This window comes from Gracilinanus agilis, chromosome 4 (assembly GCF_016433145.1).
Source record: "Gracilinanus agilis isolate LMUSP501 chromosome 4, AgileGrace, whole genome shotgun sequence".
Lineage (NCBI taxonomy): Eukaryota > Metazoa > Chordata > Mammalia > Didelphimorphia > Didelphidae > Gracilinanus > Gracilinanus agilis.
Window position 1 is genome coordinate 322,249,197 of NC_058133.1, and position 25,892 is coordinate 322,275,088.

Sequence of the window (25,892 nt, forward strand, 5' to 3'; positions counted from 1 at the left end):
ACACCTAAGCTTCTCCCCTCACCCCTTCTCCTTCTGTTTCTATTTCTACCCTTTTCTATAATTGTAAGGTTTGACTGAAAAAGGGTCTCTCAGCAAGGTTGGGTAATGGGAGAAGGAGACTAAGAGATTGCTTCCAAAATGGAGTCCCAAAACTTAGCTGACTTGATGGTTGAAGTCTTGATGGGTGTGAGATGCGATGGAATCAGGGTTTCCATTTCCAAAAGAAAGATCCTCAGGAAGCCCTCAGAACTGGGTCTGAGCTGGGATGTCCTCCTCCTCTCTCCTCCCAGTCCTCTGCCCCACAACATCTCTTCTCCCTTCTTCCTTGGAGAGATACCCAGAATTCTCTCTAGTCTCAACTGTCTGCAATTGTCAACAGTTGCCTCCTCTGGCTCCTTTGGTCCCATCCCCCTTGCACAAATCCCATCCTTACAACCTATAGATGATTTTATCTGTGTGGAACTACTCATCTGGAAATGTCCTCCATCATTGCAGATTGGCAATTTATCTATAATTTTAGAAAGATGTCTAGGACAGTGATGGGCAAACTTTTTAAAGAGAGGGCCAAAGGAAAGGAAATTGCTCATCTGTCAGTCTGTTTCTAAGGCAACTCTTTCTAAGTTTCATTGTATTGTATCCTACTCATTGTATTCATCAGATTAGGAATAATGTTGCACAGCTGGATAGACCATTTCAGGGGGCCACATCTGGCCTGTGGGCCGTAGTTTCCCCATCACTTGTCTAAGACACAGAATGGACTTGCTTATTGAACCTAGTACTTCCTGACTCCAAAGATAGATATTTTTATTTACTCTCTCATCTTGCATCTCAATATAAATTTCTGTCTATAACAATATAACTACATATATTGTTTGTATATTTGTCTATTTCCATAATCTCTGTCTATATGGAGCATATACTCCATTTTTTTGCATAAAATATTTGTTTTTAATTTGAAACTTAGGTTGATGAAATACAAATAGTTTGTAAATGCTATTTAAAAACAGACATATTGGGGGTAGCTAGGTGACTCCATGGATTGAGAGCCAGGATTGGAGATGGAAGGTCCTGGGTTCAAATCTGGCCTTACACATTACCTATCTGTGTGACACTGAACAAATAACTTAACCCCCATTGCCTAACCCTTGTCACTCTTCTGTCCTAGAACCAATATGCAGTATTAATTCTAAGGCAGAAGGTAAGTGTTTAAAAAATAACAAAATATACTAAAAAGTTTTTTTTTTTGTTCTTCAGAGGTTACTAGTGTGATATTGGAAATTTGGGAGTCCTTGAACTAATTTTGAGGTCCCTGATCTAAACTTCCTGTGGACATTTAGGACTCTTTTAAAACTACATTTCCCATGATTTCTCTTGCGTAATGAGGTGGATAGGAAATGTGATAACATAGACAGAGGTATAAAGACTCAGGACTTGATTGGTATGCTCTCTTTTTCCTGCTGAAACAGCTTGGTGGGCAGAGGTATGGTGCAGCATTTGAATTAAATCTTAATAGGCATGTGGCTTCATTTTTCTAAATGGCTTTCAATAAACCCTTTGAAACTATGATATTTTTAATTCTGTCCCTCTTTATTAATTTTATTTGTTACAGTAGTCCACATTTTCTATACTGAAGATTATATCATTTACCATTAGATGTTGTGGAGTTTTCAGAATTATTGACTTGAAATTCCTTTCCTTTTTCTCTTTCTCACTGATGAGGGTATTAGACTGTTGTAGGCCATCTATAACATTCTATTTTCAGTTTAGAGTAAATGAAGGATTATAACATATGGACATCCAGTGTCCTCAACTGATTCCCCTATCATGGGAGCAGAAAATGAGGATGCCTCTGGGATGTTAGGAGACTCCATGTGGCAAACTTTGAGGAAGACATGGATAGGAGTTGCACAAGATGGGCAGCCAAGGATGTGTTGGGATCCGCCTCATTGGAAGAAACTTTTGAATTAGTAAAGGCATAGATCTATGTGTGTAGGAGTAGGATCATAGGATCAGACAGCAAAGAACTGTAGAGTTCAGTGGCAGTGAGGATTTGAAAATGGGTTCTGACACCGTACCCATCATTCTTTCCACTATTGTATATACGTTGAAGATTCCTTGATAAATGAAAAGGAAGTTTTCATACTTGAGATTTCTTTGAAAGTTTGGCTATTGTTTAGTGGCTATTGTTTATTTGGCAAAGTTTAGTGGTATTAATGTAAGTTTTGTAATATCATTTATAAAATCATCACATAAAAATAAGTTCAAATTAAGATCATTTTCTAGTTAATTGTTGGTCTCTTTGTGGCTTTGAGTAGTAGCTCCAGTCTATTTTAGGATTTAATGGTAATATTATTTTTTTTAATGATCCTTATTTACTATGTTATAATGCTTACTTGATTTTCTCAGCACCTTGTTTTGTTTAAGGAGCTGGCAACCCTTATTTTCCATAGTGAAAATTATACCATTGACCACTAAGCTTTGTTGAGAATTTATGGAATTATTGCCTTGAAGCCTCTTCCCTCCCTTCTGTTTTTCAGTGATCAGGATAATATGCTGCTCCAGGCCAGCTATAATATTATGTTTTTTGTGTCAGTCATGCATAGACAGCCATGTTCCTCTTTCAGATTTAAGTTGGCTTCTTCAAGGTAAAATGATACATTGTATAACATAATGAAATTTTTAGAAGAGACATCATTTTTTAAATTTACACTGTTATCCCAAACTCAGAGAAGTCTTCTTATTGTATTCTAATCGTGAATCTGTCAGTTTATGGATCCTATGGAGTTTAATTAGAAGAGATGATAAATTAGCACATATACACAATCCTCTTTTGTGTTTAACCCATAAAGTATCTTGTGTTTTGCACTCACCCCATAGACATTCACATTTATTGTTTTTAAAAATGGCTATTTATTAGATTTTAGATGATGATTATATGTTGGGTACTCTTAAGGACTAGAAAAATCTTAACTGTAGAAATAGCATTATAGTAATAGTAATTTTATAGTAACTATTGGAAAGATTAATTTTATTAATATCTTTCAGCAGTTTTCTAGAATATCTGGAGTCATCCTCAGATTATAGGCCTAGTAGAAATACTTCTAAAAGCTGAACTTAGGCATATTCTTATGTATAGTTTTTATGTATACAGCAATTGTCTTCATTCTGTAGGGGCTGTTGGGATAGGTCCTAAGTGTTTGTATTATGTCTCATAACACTTGTATATTGACAAGTCAGAATATAACTACCAGTTCCTAGTTGAATCTTTGGGTTTTTGAGACCATTTTGGACATATCTGAATCTGTTCGCTGGCTCTACTTGTCTACTTCCCACATTCTGTTGCTTACTCTTATTGGAAATCCTTTTTACTTTGGTCCTCATGACTGTAACAGACTCTGCTTATTGACATTTTCTATTTAGAATGATAATATAGACAAGTGTTTAAAGTTAAAAAGTAACAACTGCCACCCAAATTTGTTTTCTTCTTAATTGTGTATTAGAGAAAAATCAAAATTAATTCACTAGTTTCACAAAGATTAGAGTATTAACTCATGATTCTGATATTTAAGGCTTTCCACATTTTAACTTTGGGGTAGCTAGGTGGTACAGTGGATAAAATATCAGCCTGGAGTCAGGAAGACTCACCTTCCTGAGTTCAAATCTGACCTTAATTATTTATTAGCTATGTGAACCTGAGAAAGTCACTTAACCCTATTTCCTCAGTTTCCTCATCTATAAAATAAGTTGGAGAAGGAAATGGCAAATCTCTTCAGTATCTTTGCCAAGAAAACCCCAAATGGAGTCATGAAGAGTCAAACATAACTGAAATGACTGAACAACAAACAATTTAATTCTAACCTGTCTGGCCTTCTTATACTTTGCTCATACAGTATCTTTATATTTCAGACCAGCTGAACTGCCTGTTATCCCATTCTTATCCTATAGTTCTTCCCCTTGTCAACTCCATACATGCAGTGGCTCCTTCCCTGCCACCATTCTTGATGTCCTTTTCCTCCATCAGAGCCCAATTCAGCCATACTTTATCTGTCAAATATTCCTTTGTACCTATTTCTTATAGCATCTCTCCTTTGCCCTTCACCCATTCTCTCTAGGGGATTAATTATGTGTATGCCTTTCTTTTTCTCCATTAGATTATGGTTTGTGAGGATCTGAATTGTAAGGGATCTTAAAGACTAGAGGGTCTCTTGAGATACCACAAGTCAACATTCATTTATTAAGTATCTTCTACATGCCAGGGATGGTGCCAAGCATTGGAGATTAAGAAAGAGATCTAGAACTGTCTTCTTTCAAGGAGCTCACATTCTAATGGCTGAAACAACATGTGTTTGTGTGTGTATAATATATATGTATGATAAATTGGGGATAATCAACAGAGGGAAGACACTACTATTAAGGGTCCTGGAAAAAACTTTATGTAGAAGGTAGGAGTTTAGCTGAATCTTGAGGAAGCTTGGTAGTTTAGGAGTAAGAAATAAAAGAAGAATATTCTATGCATGGGGCTAGTGAAACTGTCTGGAGTTAGGGGATGGACTGTCTTGGGTAAGGTGAACAGTAGTATATAAGATTTGAAAAGTAGAAAATAGCCAGGTTATGTGAATCTTTGAATGCCAAATGGAGTATTTTGTATTTGTTCCAGTGATGATAGAGAGGGCCACTTGATTTTATTGAATGGAGGTAACATGATCTGTGCTTTAAGAAGGCCAATTCAACAGTTAAGGCAGTAGATAGGACTAAAGTGGGGAGAGAGTTGTGGCAGGTAGGCTACAGTTCAGGGTAGTGACAATGTCAGAGGAGAAAAGGATACTAGAGATGATAACATACTAGAAATGATAACAAGATAAAATTGAAAGAACCTGAAAACAGACTGGATATTGGGGGGAAGAAATGTCAGAAAGAATGTGGAAATGCAAAAGATGTTTTGGAGGTAGAATTGCCAAGACTTTACAACTCTACAATATTGCATATGTGGTGGGAGGGAGAGTGAAAAACTAAAGATATCTGAGGTTCCAAACCTGGGTGATTTGGAAAGATAGTGGTGCCCTTTACAGAAACAAAATACTTTAATAAACATTTATTGAATGATGAAAAACAAGTTTCCAGAAGAGAAGGTTTATTGTTTTGGGGGTTGTGTGACTAGTGTGGCCCTCCACATTAGTTAGAATCAAGGGATGACAGTTCTTTGTTGCCCTTTGATTTTAAACAAGCCTGGATCCATATTTTTATTGGGTGCATTCTCCAAGAGGATGAAGTGAAAATTTTATCTTTTCTTTGCTCCCTTTCACCAACATAAATTTACTTATTTCTCATCTGTTCCAAATATTCCTGTTAACATAGTTTTTCTTTCCCAGAACTGAAAATAATCGAATCTTTTGGAACTTACCATATGGCAAAATAAGAATTGGTTTCCAGTTCTTGCAGCTTATTTAGAAATTAATTGGAAGGCTGTGCTGAGGAATGGAATTGTAGAAGTGTTGTGTGGTTCAAGAGTAGTGCACATTATCGAGTCCATTTGGGGGAATAAAACCAGCTTTGACAGTAGAACTATGAACCTCTTTTTTCTTGCACGTTAAAATTCACCAGATTTTGGATTTGTTCACTTGCTTCATTTGGGATACATAAGAGAACTACTGAAAATCTAAAGTTACGTATTACTCTGTATTTTCTATTTCTTTTTTCCCTTGAGTTATTAAAATTAATCTAGTGAAAAAATAACCCACATGACTTACCATAAAATTTCAAGCATTGCTGATAAATGTAACTTTCAGAAGGCTACCTTGCATTAAGCCAGATAGCCACAGTAACTTCCCTATTCTTGTTCCCTTTTTTTACTTTTGTATGGCAGCTTTATTAAGGTTGACAGTGGAGCTACTACCTGAATCTGTAGTGTTGTTAGGCTTCTGAAAAAAGGGGAGAAGAAAAAGATAAGTCCCTTTTTGCCATTACTTTTCTTCTTCTCTCTATCACCCATTTCTGCTCCTCACTTATCTTAGAGCAGATATAGATGGTAAGCAGGAAAGAATTGGTCTCCTGATCTAGTAAATGAATTCAGGCACCTATGAATCAATGCTCCAAAGTGAAGGAAAATGTTCTATCACTTGATGAGATAGAGGACCCTGAGGGACTTGAGTAGAGCATGGAACACAATATACCCTGAGTGGTTTAAAAGATAAATGAAAATTATAAGAACAGGATTTATGGCCTGCATCATAAAAAGAATGAACAGAATAGAAAACTGGAATTTGAAATGACAAACCTGACCAAAGAAATAAAAGAGAATAATAGATTGGTAATGCAAATGCACAGAAATAAAGAACAACCTGGAAGAAGAAAAGCAAAAAAACAGTAACATTAAAGGAAAAAATATGCTCTCTTTGCAAGAAAACTGATCTCAAAGACACGATGAGTAGAGATCATCCTAGGGTCATAGGTTCCCCAGAAGGATGGAAAATCAAATAATTAAAGTAGCAACTGAAAAAGTTGCTGCTGTGAAGAAATTTTAAAAATAGAACATGTCATGCATAGTTTTATCCCAACAATAGTGAGAAACAGAAGAATTAGAGGAATATCTTAAAAAATATGAACTACAAAATGATCAGAAGGCCAGATCTTAAATAATCCCATCTCAGAAAAGTAAAAGGTATAAAGGAACTATCAAAGAAAAATATCCTTGTCCTGATGTGTTCAGAGAAAAATTCAATTAAACTATTAAATAATAGTTAATAGGAGTAGCCAGATGGTTCAGTGGATAGAGAGTAAGGTTTAGAGATGGGAGGTCCTGGGTTCAAATGTGGCCTCAGATATTTCTTAGTTATATGATCCTGGATAAATCCCATAATCCCAATTGCTTCACTCTTATTGTTGTTCTGCCTTGGAACCGAGATTTAGTATCAATTAGTAGCAATACACAAAGTAAGGGTTAAAAAAAGAATAATAGTACCCATATTTCAGAAATTACTCAAAGATTAAAAAAGTAAGTACGGTACATGATTCCTTTTCTGTGATATTGTCTGATGTCTAAATCAGGGAGAGGGAAAACTCGGAAGGAAAAGTATAAACTGATATCATTAATGAATATTGACTTAGTTGTTTTAATCAAACAGACTATAGTGATATATTGAAGAAATTATTTATTATGACCAAGTAAGATTTACACCAGGTATACAAGGATTGTTCAACATTAGGAAAATAATCAACATAGTTAATCATATTAAAAACAAAACATCTAAAACTATATGACCATCTGAATAGCTACAGAAAAAAAAGCCTTTGGCAAAGAATAGCACTATTTTTATGATGAAAACCCTACAGAGAACAGGCATAGAAGGGCCTTTATTTTTTAATATCATGAAAAGCATTTATAAAACCAAAAGGATATGAGAGGGGATAAACTAGAATCTTCTCAAATACAGGGGCAAAGATATCCACTTTCTCTCTTATTATTTTATATGGTTCTGAAAACAATAGCAATGCCAGTAAGACAAGATAAGATAAAGAAATTAAAAGCATAGAGATAAATAAAGAAGAGGTGAAATTATCACTCTTCGCTGAATGACGGAATACTTGGAATGTCCTAGGGAATCAATAAAGATATAAATTGAGACAATTAGTAGCTTTAGCAAAATTATAGGCTACAAAACAAAAGGTTTTGAGCATGTTCTACCAGACTGGTAAAGGTTTGAGTATGTTCCCGTTTTCTAAGAATCTGCCTTAATAAGTATAGTAAGTATATTACTAACAAATTAGCCACCAGGCAATGAATTCTTTGCTCAGAGTTTGAAATGATTGTGTAACTATACCTCTGAACTTGTGAAGATGATTTTTGGACCAAAGTATAAGCCTAAATTTACATCTTTACCTATTGAACTTCATCTCATTTGATTGAGTCTAATGCTTTACCTTATTCAGATCTTTTTGGAACCTAATTTAGTAATCTGCTGAATTAGGTTTTCCTTCCTAGCTTTGTTTCACCTGCAGATTTGCTAAGCATGCATATCTACAGTTATTTAAGTCACTGAATAAATGTTAAAAATGACTCTGGGACAGATAGAATACTGGAATTAGTCTACTGGAGCTCTCTAACCACACTGACATGGAACCATCAATCTCCCATTTTTTTTTTTTTTTTGAGAGCAGTCATTTAATCCATGGGAGAGGTAGACAGAGTGCTAAATCTAGAATCAGGAAGACTCAGCTTCTTGAGTTCAAATCTATCCTCAGATACTGACTAGACACTGTGTGACCATAGCCACTTAGCCCTCTTTGTTTTTTGTTTCCTCATCCATACAATGAGCTGGTGAAGGAAATGGCAACTACACCAATTTCTTTGCCAATGAAAGGTTTTCTTCATGATTGAAAAATGACTGAAGTTTAATCCAAATCTTTTTAATTGCATTATCTTCTAGTCTGCCTCTTGCCATCTTTCTCTACAAAATAGAATACTTTATTAGATTCATTGTTAAAATTCAAGAAAACCACACACACATACACATGTAACACATAAAACACAACATTCCCCTGACCTACATAACATTTTCTTTGATCTGCTAGTTAATATGTAACCCTATTAAAAGATTTAGCTAGCATGGATTTTTAAAAATTTATTCTAAATTTAACATATGTCAAATACATAAGAAAAAAGAAAAGAGTATTGCTTATGAAATTGTTACATACAAGTTGATTTTCTTTTAAAAATATATAATAAATTCAACATGTAACTTGTAAGGATTCATAAATCCTTCTGCCCTTTTGTGCTTTAAAATTACTTCAAGGAACCTCTTTTACTTTTTCTTTTCTTTTCTATATTCTTTTCTCTTCTTTCTTTCTTTCTTTCTTTCTTTCTTTCTTTCTTTCTTTCTTTCTTTCTTTCTTTCTTTCTTTCTTTTTTTTTTTTTTGGATGGGAAGGTATCTCCTTATGACCCCTTTCTACCTTTCTTCTCACCATTGAAAAAATGTCAAATATCCTATAGAAAACAACCATAGTCAAGCAAAACAAATTTGTCCATTGGTGGTGGCACTGCCTGTTCTTGAAAAAAATTTTTTTCCTTTTTATAGCTACTGCTTTCCTTTCTAAGTGTTCATTAACCATCTTGTTAGTGACCAGCTCTAGAATTTCTTAATGAATTGATTGGAAATTGAGATAATATTTAAACTTCTCTAGACCTGAGGCACTTCTATTTCTCAGGATCTTGAAAATTCTCCTGATGATTTCTCAGAAATTATCCATTTTTTTTCCTTCTAGCTTCCAAAGCTGAACTTTTGATACAGATGATTTCAATCCTCCAAGGGCAAGTGGGAACTCTTATTATTTCATCACTTATCTTGAGTATCAATTACCTGTTTGTCATTTTCTCCTTTTCATAATGCTATTCTTTTCAGGAAAACTGAAACAGAATAAGGATTGAGTATCTTGCCTTCCATCTATAAGTAGCTATTATTGTCTTCTCCATCCCAATTAGTGGTCTTTTTGAAATTCTACTTTTTCTCTTAATATAGTTTTAAAAAGTCCCACATATTTTTATCATCTGAAGTTAACCCTAGTCTCAGTTTATTCTGAGCTTCAGTATTCCTGACACTATATTACAGGACTGTGCTTCAATCTTATGTACATCTTCTGTTATTCATCTTTACTTCTATGATCTGTACTTATATTTTATTAATCTAATATGGTTGGTAAATTTCCTGTGCATCTAAAGCTGCTGCTTCAGGCAAGTTATTTCCCTTCTTCATTAAAATTGTTTATCATAGTGTCTTTAACATTTTATTCTTCAAGGTTTCCCATCCTTTTGGTGCTGCCTTCCTTTATAACATTTTTATCCATGGGATCTTACATATATCTTTTTTTCTGAAACCTTTGAAATCTACTTTCCTGAAATGTAGGTTGAATGACAGATTATGCTTAACTTTTCTGTATCCCTCTTCTACTTTTATTTTTCTCCCAGTTTTTCTTCCCCCTCTCTTCCCTTTTCTCTTTTCTTCCTTTTTACCAGGATAGTTATCATTTCCACCATAACAACTAGTATGTTTTTACTAATGGAATTTTTTTTTTAATTCCGAATTTCTCTTGCTGGATTTTTGCTTTTTTGCAGAGAGATCAAGCTCCAGAAAATAGGTTACTAAAATTCCCCATCTTCCCATTATTATGCCTGTGTATCACACTTGTGGTCTCTTTCCCATAGTCACATTTTTAATTTCTGTCTTCTCCATTATTTGATGAGAATTCAAATTCTGCTTCACATTTAACTTTATGTAATCTGTAGCAAATCATTTAATCCATCTTTTTATATTTCCATCTGTAAAATAAGAAGTTGGATTCAAAGAGCCCTTGGGCTCTTCTAGATCAGAATCTATGATTTTAGATTTTATCAAATGCCAAATGCTTGGGGTAACTAGGTATTTAGTGGTTATGAGCATCAAAAGTTTCTTCTTTTCTTTTTGTTCCAGACCTCTCCCACAAATTTAATTATAGAATCTCACCTCCAGTCAGCCAGTAAATAAACATTTATCAAACATCTCCTAGGTATCATTTAAATAATAATGTTAAATACTAATAAGAACATACCTTGAAAACTGGCAAATATGACAAAAGATAGAAATAATTAGTGTTGGAACAGATATGGATAGATAGGCACAGTAGTGCACTGTTGATAGAATTGTGAATCAGTACAATCATTCTGGAAAGCATTTTGGAGATATACAGATAAAGTGGCTAAAATATCCATACGCTTTGTCCCAGTGATTCTTTTGATGGATTTATACCTCCAAGGAGGCTGTTGAGAAGAAAATTCACACATAGACCAAAATATTTTTATTTTAAAACCATTAACTCTTACCAGAAGGAAAAAATGATGATAGGGTAATCCTTTAACATAATCAGTTCATGCAAAAATTAAAATATATTTTGCATTTTATAAATCAGACTAAATCTAGAGAAATGCAATTTCTTTCTTCACTTAAGTATAGATAACTGAAAATTTCCCAAAAGTATACATAATATTTTGATATGGACATAAGATATATTTCACATCAGTAAACTTACTTGTTCTCCACACAAATAAGCTATTTAATTTCAAAAACTGAAATTTCATTTATATGAGGTCTTTACTAGAAAAATTCTAACAAGAAAAATTTTAAGTAAAATGAACAAATATGAAGAATAGGAAAAATAATTTATATATACTATATTTCTATGGAAGTTTCCACAATTGTTTCATTGCCTCATCACTTTAAAAGCCAGTATTTATATTGTTTGAAATGACTACTATAGTTCGGGGCTGTTATTTCCCTATAGAGGCATAAGCTAGAGTGCAAAGTTTTTCATTTCTTTCCCTTTTTGAATGGGGGGCAGGAATCAAATGTATGTGTGTGTCTGTACATAAACATATAATGCAAAGAAATACAAACATCATTATGAAGTCATGTTTTTTAACATATGCTTCAGAATAATATATACTCCCCCCCCTCCCCCAGAACAGCTGTGATTCCATCTATGTGGGGAGCTCTTGCTAAAAGTCTTTTCCTACCAAATCAGGTCAGACTCTTGTCTTTCACTTTTAGTCTTAGAGAGTTGCTACTATTTTTAGGATGGCAGCATGATGTGATAGAAAAAGAATTGACTGCGCAGTCTGATAAAGTAGATATGAGACCTAGCTCTGTTACTTACACTCCATATGACTTTGTTCAAATTATTTAACCTTTATGAGCCTCATTTTATCATGTACTAAAAAAAACTTGTTCTATTTTCCTTATAGAGTCAGTAGGAGAAAACTTAAAGGTTCTTTACCAACTAACCCAATCAAAGAATAAATTCATCTTTATGTGCTATGTGTATCTCTGAAAAGTTACATGTAAATTTCATTAATTGGTTTATATACTTATGTTGATGTTTTATCTTCATTTATCACTAATATTCAATTGACCATAGTTCCCAAGATCTTCATTTTTAGTTTCTGTGATTCATAGCCCCTCAGGGAGTTAATAATTTATAAAATTACTTTAGTACTATGTAAATGGTCCTTTCATGGCATCCTTTTGTTGTGAAAAGAATCCCCTTCTAATTTATATGTCCTAAGTTTATATGACAAGTGTGTATTTTACTTCCTTGTTTACTCTCAAAACTGTACCATGTAAATTTTTCTTAAAAGTTATGAAAAGTATGAAAAAAGTTTAATATTTTAAAAATCATTTTACTTTTTTTTTTTGGATATAGCCCCCATTGCCTGCTTCTTAAGGTAAGGGAAAAGATTCAAAGATTTAATATTTTCCCTGAGAAAACATATGCATTTCAGTAATGATTCACTCTGGAAAGGCTTGATGGAAGCAGATTTAAAAAAATATAGATGGTTTATCCATCCGTAGTGGCACAGGAGTACAATGATGTTTATACTTTAAACTTTTGAGTCCTCCCTGGAGTCAAATTTTCTTTAGTGAGAGACCCAACTTGCTGTCTGGGAAATCATACTGAATAAGTGTTTGAAGTAACAGAGTAAAATGTAACTGGCTGACAAACTTGGTTTGGTTAGAGTCACTTTCTTATTATTGAAGGTATGTTGTATGTACAAGGGATGATGTCAGTTCTTAAATTTCACTACTCATAACTTCGAGACTCATTATTTCCCCTATGTTGTCAACACTGAAAGAAGGGACAAAATCTGCCAAACAGAGCATTAAGAATTGAATGGGGACTGATTATTAAAATTTTTTCCTTGTAAAATGGTATGATAAATTAATTTTAATAAGCTGTTTCACCAAAAGAATATGGATCTTAAATTCATAAAACCTGGTCCTTTACAAACTTATTGAGGATATGCTGATTTTCATATTTTGTGTACATTTCAGGATCTTGAAATGTCCCATTTTTCATATATTTTGATGAGGTGTTTTTTATATAATAATAATAATCAACCTTTACCACATTTTTCTTCTGTTTTTGAATTGTGTAGTGAATTAAAACCTTGGAACCTTTTATATTAGATCAACTTAGAAAGTTATGGAAGTTTTCCAAATTTTCAACTAGCATTTAAAGTTATTTAGAAATTTGAGTATAGTGTTTTAATTGCTTGATTTATTTCAGTCTATTGATTTTGACAATGGCTTCACACTTTTATAGTTGCTAGCACGTTTATTCTCAGTTGTTACCATCATTCAAAAAGTCATCAATCATTTTTAAGACCCTACTGTGTCCCTTTGACTGTGCCAGATGATGGGGATACTGAAGCAAAAATGAAATATTCGCTTATTAAAAAGTTTACCTTTTATTCGAGGAAACATGCACACAGATAAGAAATAGACTTTTAAAACAAAGATAGGAAAGGAATTTATGAGAATTGGATTTTGTAGCACAATATAAAGAGTACTGAATTTGAATAGCAGAATTTGAGTTTTTTTTCTATCTTTGATACTTACTAATTGTGCTACTTGAGCAAGTCACTGAACTTCTCTTTAAATTATGTAAGGAGCAACTAGAAGCACAGTGGATAGAGCACTGGGCTTGGAATCAGGAGGACTTGAGTTCAAATCTAGCCTTAGACACTTCCTAGCTTTGTGACCTTGGTAAGTCTCTTAACCCTTATTGCTACTTTTCTGTTTTAGAATTCATATTAAGAAGGCAAAGGTTTTTTTTAATGCTGTAAAAATTAAGTACTATTAATATTAGAAGACTTCTTTAGTCTTTGATTACAAATTACCTTTTTTTCAGAAATGTAAAATGTTAAATGTTAAATTGGCCCATACTTCATCAAAAAATATGAAAAGCAGAACATTTCAAGATCCTAAAATGTATATAAAGAATGAAAATTAGTTTATCTCAATAAGTTTGTAAAGGATCAGGTTTTATGAATTTAAGTTCTATATTCTATTGCTGTAACAGCTTCTTAAAATTAATCATTCCATCTCATAAGGAAAAATTTTTAATAATCAGTCCCTGTTCAATTCCTAATGCTGTTAAATTGCGTTCTGTATTTTATATGAGTGAAAAAAGAGACAACATGCAAAAAAAAAACAAGCCAATATACAAGATTTTTTTTCAAGAAAGTGAGCTCAAGTATATGTCCTAATAACATCTTAATATTCCTGGTGAAAGTATAAAAAAGAAAGAAAAAACTAATTTTGATTAAATGGCATAATGGCATAAAAACTTAGTCATCATCAATACTTTTACTATGTTTTGACTGATTACTTATTTTACTCATTACTATGATTATTTCTTCATTCCTTCCTTTTCTCTCTTTCCTCAAACACCCAACCAAGCTTCCAATCTCTGTGCTTCTCAGTGAGTTGGGCAATTTCCATTTCACTGAAGTCATCTTTAATGAACTTCTCCCTCTTCATTCTTCAGATCTTTTCAATGTTACTACCATTTTTTTTGCTTTTTCTTCCAAATCACAGCAGAGAAAAAAACCATAATTATTCTTAATTAAACTAATCCCCCCAGCTGCACTTTTAAAAATTAAATTTTATTGATATTTTTATTTATGCTAATATTTCCCATTATGTCCTTCTCCCTCCCTTTTCCAGAGAGCCATCCCTTATAATAAAAGAATTAATTTATCATAATTTTCCAGTGCATGAAAAAAACTGGCATTATGTACAGTGTTGGAAATTCAGAATCTCCTACCTATTAAAAAAAACTGGATAGACAACTTTATTTTTCTTGGTGTAACACTGGTTATTATTCTAAAAGAGAATTCAATTTTTGACTGTTTTGTTGTTTTTTGCACTTACTTATTGAATATTATTTTTCTGTCTCAACTTCATTTTGTGTTGGTTCCCATGAGTTTTCCAGTGCTTATCTATATTCGCTTTTTTTTAATAGCAAAGTAATATTCCATGCCATTCACGCTTTACAGGGTTTAGAGCCATAGACAATAAGCATCTAGGTCTTTGCTACTAGAAAAATGCTACTACAAAAATTTGGATGTTTATATAGCACCTTTCTTTTTATTATTGACCTTATTTAGAAATGAGATTTCTGAGTCAAAAAATATGTATACATTTTAATCATTTTCTTTGTATAATTACAAGTTGCTTTCTTGAGGGATTGGATCAATTTATAGTTCTACTTACAGTGTATCTGTCCTTCCATAATCCCTCCAACAACGACTCTTCCCTGCATTTGTCCTTGCCAATTTTCTGGGCATAAAGTAAAATCTCAGAGTTACTTGACTTTTTTTCTTATAATTAGTGAGTTATTTTATATAATTTTCTTACAATTTTTATATAAATAATTTTATATATTATAATTTATATATATACATCATTTTAATATAATTTTCTTAAAACTAGTGAATTATAATTTTGAGCACTGTCTCTTATGATTGCAATAGTTTGAAGTCTTCATAAGATAAAGATAGCCCCTTCCCTAATGGGACTGAGAGTTAAGACAAATAATTATAATAAAAGTATAATGGGAAAGTGCACCTTCAACCAGTAGTTCCATCCACTGCAGCCTCATTATAATCTGCAGGTGACTTTCACTCTTATAAGGCTATTTCAGTGTAGTATGTTTGATTATACAAAACTAGATGAGCTTTCCCTAGATCTGGATATTTGCTATCCAACTGGCAACAAAGCTGAATTTAGAAATATGTGAAAGGAGCACTGAATTTAGATTCAGAGGAAGGACCTGAATTCATTCCACCTTTGATAGTGATTATCTGTGTTTCTTTGGGGAGGCTCCTTTATCTCTCTGGCTCTCAGTTTCTTCTTCTGTGAAATGAGGATTTGGTTTAGATCAAGGATTCTTAATCTGGGCTTCATTAACTTGTTTAAAATATTTTGATAATTATATTTCAATGTAATTGACTTTCTTCATGTTTACATAATTCATGTTTTTACTTTACCCTTCACCCCCTCAACCCCCACTTCCCCTCCCCTCTTCCTGCCCACCCCCCATAGCTAACTTGCATTTCCACTGGTTTTAACATGTATGGTCAGTCAAGAATCATTTACATATTATTGATAGTTATGTTGGTGTGGTCTTTTCGGATTGACTTTCTTCATAATCCTATGTTTTTTTATTTTATACATTTAAAAACATTTTTAAGAAGGATTCCACTGACTTCACCAGGCCAGTAAAGAGGATCCATGACATTAAAATAGTTAAAACTTTTTGATGAAATGATCCTTGAGATTTCTTCAAACGCCTACTAAGTTTGTGTTCATCATCAGCAATGTCATACTTTTTTTGGCTCCAATCCTCAGGGAACAGAAATTATAGGGAGGTTGTGTTCTATATTGGTGAAAATAGTATCAACTCTGATAAAAGTAAGTATGCAATTATGAACATACAACTGGCACTACTGTGTCTTCTTTGAAATTATAGCTAAGATATAATAATAGTTTATAGTAATATAATTCTCTAGAATTTACAAGAGGCAGAATGTTATAGTAGACAGAATGTTTAACTTAGAGCTAAGAAGACCTGGGTTCAGCTCCTAACTCTGACGTGCCAGTTATGTAACTTAGTTGGAAGGGAAAGATGGAGGCAGAGAGGAGAGAAGAGAAAGAGATGGAGGAGAGAGGAAAGGCGTATTTTTGTGTGTTTTCTCTCTCTTTCTCTCTCTCTCTATCTATATCTATCTATCTATCTATCTATCTATCTATCTATCTATCTATCTATCTATCTATCTATCTATCTATCTATCTATCTAAGTGTTTGTGAGAAAAGGGGGAGGAGAGAGAGAGAGACAGACAGATGGATGGACAGAGAACTCCAAGGAAATGGAGGAGTAAACTGTTAAGTTAGGGCAATGTCCAGAAGACAATTCTTGAGAACCAGAATAGAATGGGACATTTTTGCTAACGGAAAGAGGGAGCAGAAATAGGACTTCAATAAATTCCTGGTCATCTGTCTTCATGATAAGGTAAGCTCCTTGCAGTCCTGAAGCCTAAGAGACAGGGGTGTTGAAGACACTATCTATAAAGGTCTCTTTTCATACTCTGCATTATGGTTGTGATAAAACAATTCATGCTGTACTTACTTAGATGCCTAAGAACTTTTGCCAACAAGTTTGCCTTTTATTAGGACCTTAGAATTTGATTTTATGTCCAGCTCAGATTGGATTGGACCAGCTCACTTCAGGATCAAAATCTGGAAAAAAAGGTTTTGTCAGGAACTTAAGTCTAGGTTCCAAACTATATTATATTTAGGACAGGATGAACAGATAAGCCAGTAAATTTTACATTTTTTCTTTAGTATTTTATTTCTTAGGAAAGCCATTAAAAACAGAGAGAAGGATTATGGGCTGTTTTAAAAGAGTAAGGGAACAGAGAAAAGTGAAGTCTAGCTCTCAGCTATAAATCAAAGTTGATGGTAAGAATTCTGTCTATAGAAAAACCAGTGAGCCTAGTCCTGGGGCTTACTGGTAGGAGAAAAGAGTGAGGTCATATATTATGTTCAGTGCATGGTCTCACACTTGGCCAATTACAAAGAAATTTAGAAGACCTGTTCAGAAAAAGGGCAACCTTTAATTTTGGTGCACTGATTAGATAAATTGAATTAGTCAGGGAAAGATTAGCCAAGCAATTAATGTTTCTGAAAACTTCTAATGTTCCATTTCTTTATCAGGATCATTTACTTCTCTTTCCATTCTACAGTTTATTCTATTCTCTCAGCATTTTTGCTTCTACCATTCTATATTTTTCCATGTGTGTTAAAACCCTAAGGACTCAGTTTTTCTCAGTTTATATCATTTTCCTACTATAGCAAAATAGTTGAAACTCCATTGCTATCACATTAGCCAAGATGGACTTTTCAGAACTTTTTGTGAAGCCTATGACTTCGTTCTCTTTTGGCTTTGGTTTTTGTCCAGTGGAATATTGGCCAATTGTACTGTCATGTGGGTGAAGGTCACACTGATGAATAATACTTAATAGGCAAATACCAAAACACTTGTAAGATCGTGATGATTTGTGAGATGTTTTTGGCTAACTCATTAATGTAAGAATTTGGGTAGATAGATGAAAAGCTATTTCAAAAAAGTATTTGAGCTCATTCATTTGGGTTGAAGTTTAAAGCTGATTAATGATTGTGACTTGTGTTAAGAATTATTTTTTATGATTATTCTTATTAAGAAAACATAAATATTATAATTAAGTCCACTGGGTCAGATTCTGCATCAATTTCAGTTTCCTAGGGGATATTGGTGGTGGCAGACCTGGATTAATCATTTGCTTTTCACTAGCTTTATTTTCAACTGCATAACATCATGCTGGTGATACACTGACATGAGAGAAAATTATCATATTCAGCTATTAATAATTATAATTTGCTAATTGGCTTATAACAGAGTCCCAGCAGGGTTTTATTTCTAAGTGGAACAGTAGATAAATATCTTGCTAAAGGTTTTAATGAAAAAAAGATCTGTTTTTACTTTTCCGAAGTCAATGTTGTACTTTCAGACATTTGCAAACTTAACAGCCATCCTGTCTATATCATTTTCTTGTGGAATGACAGCTTAACAGTTTTCCTGCATGGATTGTGTTAAAAACTTTACAGACCAGATTCACTAAAACATATGTTCAACTTTTGGGCTGCAGGGTATAATGCCAGCTTTTTTTTAAAGGCATACTTAAGTTAGGAATTTTGTTACCATTGATTAATCATTGTTAATAATGCTGTATTTAGACATCATTGATTTGGATTCTGTTAATCTATCACTTTTATCATATCAGGTGAATGAAGCTTAATTTTTCCTAAGAAAAAATGACCACAAACTGCATCAAATAATTGGTGGGGATTAATTAAGAGGACCAAATATTTGAAGGAACTTTAGCATTTTATTATTTTAAATTTTTGAAGAATAATTAAGATAATCAAACTATCCTGATCAAAGCAAGTGACTGAATCTTGACTTATAGCTTTCAATATATCAGTTTCATTACTAAGTAACTTGTCTCTGACTAGAACTAAAGTCTTCTGATTCCTTGTCCTGTTCTTTTTCACCCTACCAAGTTGGCCACACTTTTAAAATTGCTATGGAATTCTGTTTGTTGGTGAATTTGACTATAACCAGAAAAAATCTTATCCAGATGGACCATTTGCAATGAATGACCCCTCTCCTGTCACTTGAAAGTAATAAAACTTTTTAAAAATTATATATTTGTGAGCCAAACTCACTCAATTTGTACAATAACAACATTGTGAAGACAAACACTTTAACTGTGATCAACACAATGATCTATTTGGATTCCAGAGGACTCATAATGAAAAATCTACTTACCTCCTAAGAGAGTGGTGACTGACCAAAGTTTAGATTAAAATAAGCATTTTTCTGTTCTAGCTAGTGTGAGAATTTGTTTTATTTAGCAATGCATCTTTATTATAGATGTTTTCTTTTTCCTTTTCAGTGACCTGGGGGGGGGCAGGGGTAGGTGGAATAGAGAGAAAGGTTTTGTTAATCAAAAGAATTAAAAAAAATTGTCTACTTTAGGCAAACTCTAAAATTATTTCCTAGCAATTAGCTTTTCAGTGATAGTTATCATAATTCAACTATTATCTTAAAAGGAATCTGTATTGATTTAGTCAGAAAGGTAATATAGGACCTATTTTTTATTTGCTATCTGCTTGTATCTCTTTCTTTTAAACAGATAGCCTTAGTTTTCATTGTACTCTATAGCTTATGTAATTATATGTGGTATATTACCAGATGAATCTATCATCATCATCATCATCATCATCATCATCATCATCATCATCATCATCATCATTATTTCTGGGTTAGAACTTTCTTAATTGAGGGACTATATTGAGTGATAGGACTTCTAAGTGCCTTACCCTTTACGGTCAGAAGTGGAATGTTGAAGTAACATATCATTTCATGGGGAGTGTGATTTAAATCTATGCAAATTTCATGGACCTTACTTCATCCTCTAGGAAACAAACAGAACTGTGCAGGGGGAGATCAGAATGGGAAAGAAAAGGGAAAGGAAAAAGAGAAACCTAATTGTGTTTTCATCCCTACCCCATGCACACTTTGTGCTTTTGGCCAAATATTTGATATATCTTAAGTAGATTTATAAAATAATAGGGGAATGGAGAGTATATAATAAAAAAGAGGATACTCAACAAAAATGCTGAGGAATTAAGATAGGAATAAAAGTCACCAAGATAGTGAACCAGGAATAGTTACAAAATAAAACTATCAGAAATATATTTGTACTCAAGCCCTTGGATAATATGATTTGGCTTTGAGTATTTTTATTGGTAACAACTATATTTTTGAGCATTATCTCTTTGAGAAGACTTTCTTGTGCATTAAAATAATGTGGATTTTGTATTTTAATGTAATGAATATGAAGAAATAGGTGATGCAGTGGATAATAGTGCCAGGCCTGGTATCAGGAAGGCTCATCTCCCTGAATTAAATCTGGCCTCAGACATTTACTGATTTATACATATACTTTACTTACCCATACACTTATTCACTTACGCTTACATATATAACTTATACTGTTTGTCTCAGTTTCCTCATCTGTAAAATGAGCAGGATAAAGAAATGGCAAACTACAATATCTTTGCCACAAAATCTTAAAATGGGATTGTGAAGAATGGGATACAGATGAAAATGAATGAACAGCAAGAAGTGAAGAAATAGGTTTTCAAGATTCTGATATCAAACAGGCAAACTTTCCAGATAGTTAAATGATTTATCTCCCTCTCTGAACAACACAATGCTGATTGACTGCTCCATATGAAACAACAGTCTCTATACTGCTCTTAGAAATGGGGCATCTAAGTGCATTAAATTCTGGTTCTTTATATTCCTTAATTCTTCTGAACTATAGCCATCTCTGTAGAATCTACCTGTAATTTTATTTGTATTCATAAAATGAAAAAAAATTGGAAATGTGAGACTATTTTTTTTACTTCATCCTGGCAGTTGATTTTTTTACTGTGTCTACTACCTGATTAGATTTGGCAGGGAAGAGGCAGAATAAAAAGTACACTGTCAAATTCAAATCATATAAGATAGATGTGATATTGGTACAGTAAAAGAATACACATTAGCATACAGAGGAAAGTGTTATGATACTTCTTCTGGTGCATGACTTTCCTCTAAACCAGTAAAACTACAATCAGATAAACAATTCCTCAGTATTTTCCATTGCTCCTATAAAAGTTATACCTTTTCCCATCTATTTTCGACCCTTTCTAATAGCCATGCATTATATCAGTACCATCCACGCAATTGGGATCTTCTGATATTGCAAATGACTCTTGAAGGATTACTTAGAAGCAATTGTAGAATATATCAGTTCATATGAATCAACAAATGTGTATTAAATATTTGTGTTATGCACAGAGATCATGCAGTCTCTGTGCTCTTCAAATTTGTTTCCAAGCATAATTCAAAATGTTGATTGTTTTGCTTTAGTCAAGCCTTGAATGATTTTAGCTTCAGTTACCATAACAATCATTGCTCTTTTGTTTACTGTTAATGGTATTTTAAGATAACAGCTCATTTTGTTAAAAGTTTCAAAATTCATTTTTATGTGAAACTGAAGACCGGATGACTTCCTTGCTTGTAGACTTCCTGAACAGGTCAAGCATGGAAACGCTTTAGCTAGGAAACTTTAGTTCATACAATGATGATTGCCTTAAAAAATTACTTTTTTTATGGTTAGGTTTTTTTTAGAATTTTTCTTGTAAAAATATATCTTTAGAGTCATAAAGTACTTTTGTTATTTAGTAAACAAATTTAGTTCTTATAATTTGTATATGATATAATTGATATTTATAAAAATCTAAATAGAAATATGTTGGAGTTAGAACTTTTATTTTAAAATATCAGTTCACAGTGTTCTAGGGCTTGCCGCTCAATTGTTAACTGAGCAAAACAAACTCTTTTGAGTTATTTGTTATATTACTAGAACAGGTGAACCATCTAGAATTTTTAGCATAGTTACTGATTCTTTCTCCAATGTTCTCTTGGCTATAAACAATTCACATTTTAAAATCCATCCTGTAGCAGTCTTGAGAGAGAAGAAAGTATAAAATATTTAAATTTAGAAATTAATCTTTCATGGACATAAACATTTAGTATAAAATTTAAGAAAGATTAAGTGAATACATAGTTGAAAAATCACTTATTGATCCTTTCACTATATAACTCTCATTATATAACTCTCAAATTGTACCATTACTGTAACAGTTAATCTTTTTTTCATACCATATTGACCATAGTGTATGCTATATACCTTTTTGAATTACTATATTTTTTGCCCTTTTTTCATTGATTCTATTGGATTGATATTTCTACATTATACATTGTTATTATATTATGTTTATCAAATAATTGCTGTAAAAACTTAGAAACCTATTAACTTTATCTGTAATTTCATTCCATTTTTCATTATTTCCAGTATTTCAAGTTTGAGTCTTTTTTTAATGTTGTTTCTCTCCTAGCTTTTCTGTTTATACCTTCCTTTTCAGCTACCTCATTTTTTTCTGAATATTTAAATACGAATATACATGGAAATGAACAAAACATAGCAGTTTCTTTCTCTGTAATATTTCAACAAAAAGAGGAAAATTGGCATCAAGTTATAGGAAAATGTTTAACTGTGAAACAGCCTTAGCTGAAAGTGATTTGTTATCTATCTCAAAAATGTTGGGTTAACAGTGGAATTATGGGATCATGCTTTTTTCCCTTTTGTTGTTAATATAGAATATAATTTGAAAAAGTGTTTTAGATAGTGTCAGATTAGACTGCCATCAAAAGAAAGGCAATTTATTTTCAGATTCCAGTCTTGAGTAATACATGTTACTGAACTTAAACCACTTGTAAATCTATAACATCACTAAGTTGGAAAAAATACCAACTCTTAAAAATTGCATTTTCTTTCTCTCTTTTTTCAGTCAGTGGCCAAAACTGGGCGACTTCTGATCAGTCATGAAGCTCCCTTGACAGGAGGTTTTGCTTCGGAGATCAGTTCTACAGTTCAGGTACTGTAACTTTTTTTCTCCCTCAGTTTTAATATTTTATAGACTTTTCTGTGTCTTAAGGAGAAAAACTACTTATAACATACAAAGGTAAGTACTTTATTGAAATCCATGTTTTCCATCTGTCTTCACTGACTTTTAGTTAGTGATGTAATTATATCTTCTGGAAAAGGAGTAGTGTAAAAATGAGTCGAAAAATCTTATGTAGGGCAAAGTCTGAAAGCAGTTCAATAAACCATGTCCCGTTGTATTTAAAATTATATTTGAATAATCTATAGGCATAGTTTTATACAGTCTTCTCAGTTTGAATGTGATGTTTCTCCTCTAGTGAAACCAAAGCTAGTTAACTATGAATTGGTTCATTTTGATGTTAGTCTTAAATGCTTTTACACTCCAATTTGTAATAAATTACTTTGTCAAAAAGTCAGTCTTTTAAAGACATTGTGTAACTAAATTACTTTGTTACTGGCAACTGCAGCAGCATGGATGAAAAGCTTATGTAAAGATTTATGTTTTAAAATATTTACTCAAAATCTATGCCCTGCTTCATAATAAAAAATAACTTTTCTCCATCACTTCCAGTTGTTGGAGAATTTACTTAATACCTCTATTCATATTTATATACCATATCATGAGGTAAATAAGTTTAAAAGAGTATTTTCCTTTTATTTTGTAAATTGAAAAGCAAATAAAATCTGACATTTTAATGTAAAAATACATTACTGGAAATAAACATTTACTGTAAAGATTGTACTATTCTGTGGTCATAGGATTTTTCTTAAATCTTAAAATATTTTATATTAATTTTCATATTAGACTTTCTTTGTTTTTTCAAGTTCTATTTTAAATTCACTATAATAACAGTAGATTTCATTTTATTATAAATACAATGTGTAGAAATGAATCATAGTATTTCCTTAGAAATTAAAATATTACCATTGAATAACATTAAATGCCAACTCACCATTTTGTTATACCCTATAGAAACTATTGATTAAATTTTTAAAAACTATTTTACCTTCATAAAGTACAATAAAGTAATTCAAAATGTTGATTAGTGGAAATGGGTGTTTAAAAAGTGACAGTATTAAAAAAAAATTTGAAATAGAACAAGATTAACCAGCAGTAATTTCAAGTTTAAACAGTGTTATTGCTGTTAATAATTAATATGAGCTTAAGCATGGTAAAAACAGATGGTTACATACAAAATTTAGTAAAAGCAAGCTTTGGGGTTCTTGTAATGTCAATTGATTTCTTTTTCTTTCTTTTTTTCTTCTTCACCCCTCCCCAAAACTGGGTCTCCCAGTTCAGGATGCAAATATAGTAGTTTCTCATGGACCCAACCCCAACAACTCATAAACCCAAAATTTATGTTGTGTCTTTTCTCTGACGTGGGCCAGTTTACCTCTTTAGGCATCCTCATTACCCCTGCTTCTGCCACATATGCATGTGGATGCTCAATTTACTTTTGCTATGTGTTTTCCCATTTTATTAGAAGACAATTGTTTTCTAGTTAAATATGTTACAGTACTGTTTTGCATCATTAGTATTTAGCATTTTAAAGCATTTGTTAAAAATTATTAAAGGTTGATCACTCAGATCAGGGTCATATGGTAGGCCAGGTAAAAAAAAGAAATTAAGCTTTGCATTTTCTTAATGATATATTCAATTCACTTTAGACTATGTGCAACACTAACAAGTAAATTTTACCTAACCCTGAATTTCACCTGACTGCTCTCCCTGTAAATTTGTCCATCAAATTATTTGTTACAATAACTATTATGAACTTTACATTTGAACAACAAAAAAGAGTCAGGGTTGGTGATGTGAGTAAAGTATATGAAGAAGATTGGAAAGTAAAAGTCCATGGATGTTGCTTCTAGTTGTGCCCTTAAGGTATGCTTTCATTTAAGGGGATAGTAAATTTTATGTGTGCTATGTGTATCCACCCACTCCTTTTCTTTAGGGAGTGCTAGAAGAAAATAATTGGATTTCTGGATCAGTTGTTTAATTTATTCACTTTTTCTCTACTAAAAATCTTTCATTTGATCAATCATGAACTTACTTTACAGTTACTGATAAAGTAAGACATTGAAAAATATACAGATATGTCAAACCTCTACTTTAAAGAGCTTTCAAAATTGAAATTTCATTTTATTATAACAAAAGGATTGAGTTTGTCCAAGATAAAATTTGAATTATACAGAAATGATGAGTATAGATGTACTATGCTGTAATTTAAAGGAAGTGAGTTTTAATCAGAAATTAAAACAGCTTAGTGTTCATAAATATGTTCTCTCAGCTTAATGAAAAATATGTATTATAATAAGGGGGGAGAATAAAATGATTTTACTGGAATTATGCAGTGAGAGGTGAAGATGCAGCCATACTTAAATGATATTTTCCTCTGTACTTTTGAAGTTATCTAAATATATTAAGATCTGTTTTTAAATTTTCATTTAAAGGTTATTGGCAAAGTAGAGTTTACTCTTTTGATTTTTAAATCTGTGACATAACTTAAGCATTTCTTACATTGTTGAAACTGAAATCACTTAACAATTCTGAGTTGTTGTTGTTTTCCCTAGCTGAAAGAAACCCACCTTTTCCTACATTTGTTAGTTACCAGAATTTCCATTTAAATTTTTTTTAAAAAACTAAACTACTTATATCATGGAATTCACTTTTTGATAATATAAATATTTTTGTTAAAAATTCATTATTCAGATAAAAACTTGTTAATCTGAGGAATCTTAGAGACTTTTTTTAGTCAGATACAAAATTTGTTAACCTGAGGAATCTTAGAGACTTTTTTAAGTTTAGTTTTTAGAAGATATGTATGTTGTAGATGAAAATATTGGCTTATGTCTTCTCCCGGTTATATCAACTAATGGAAAATATGTGTGAAAATGAGTAGTCGGAAAATATTTGCTA

At 32.4% G+C, this 25,892-nt stretch overlaps 1 protein-coding gene across 1 annotated transcript in view; it reads left to right on the top strand.

The window, feature by feature from the left end:
• Positions 1–25,892, top strand: part of BCKDHB (branched chain keto acid dehydrogenase E1 subunit beta) — a 294,285-nt gene that overhangs the window by 170,333 nt on the left and 98,060 nt on the right. The window contains exon 9 of the mRNA XM_044676237.1: positions 22,878–22,964. Coding sequence (XP_044532172.1) covers positions 22,878–22,964 — 87 coding nt within the window. The remainder of the gene's footprint in view (positions 1–22,877; positions 22,965–25,892) is intronic.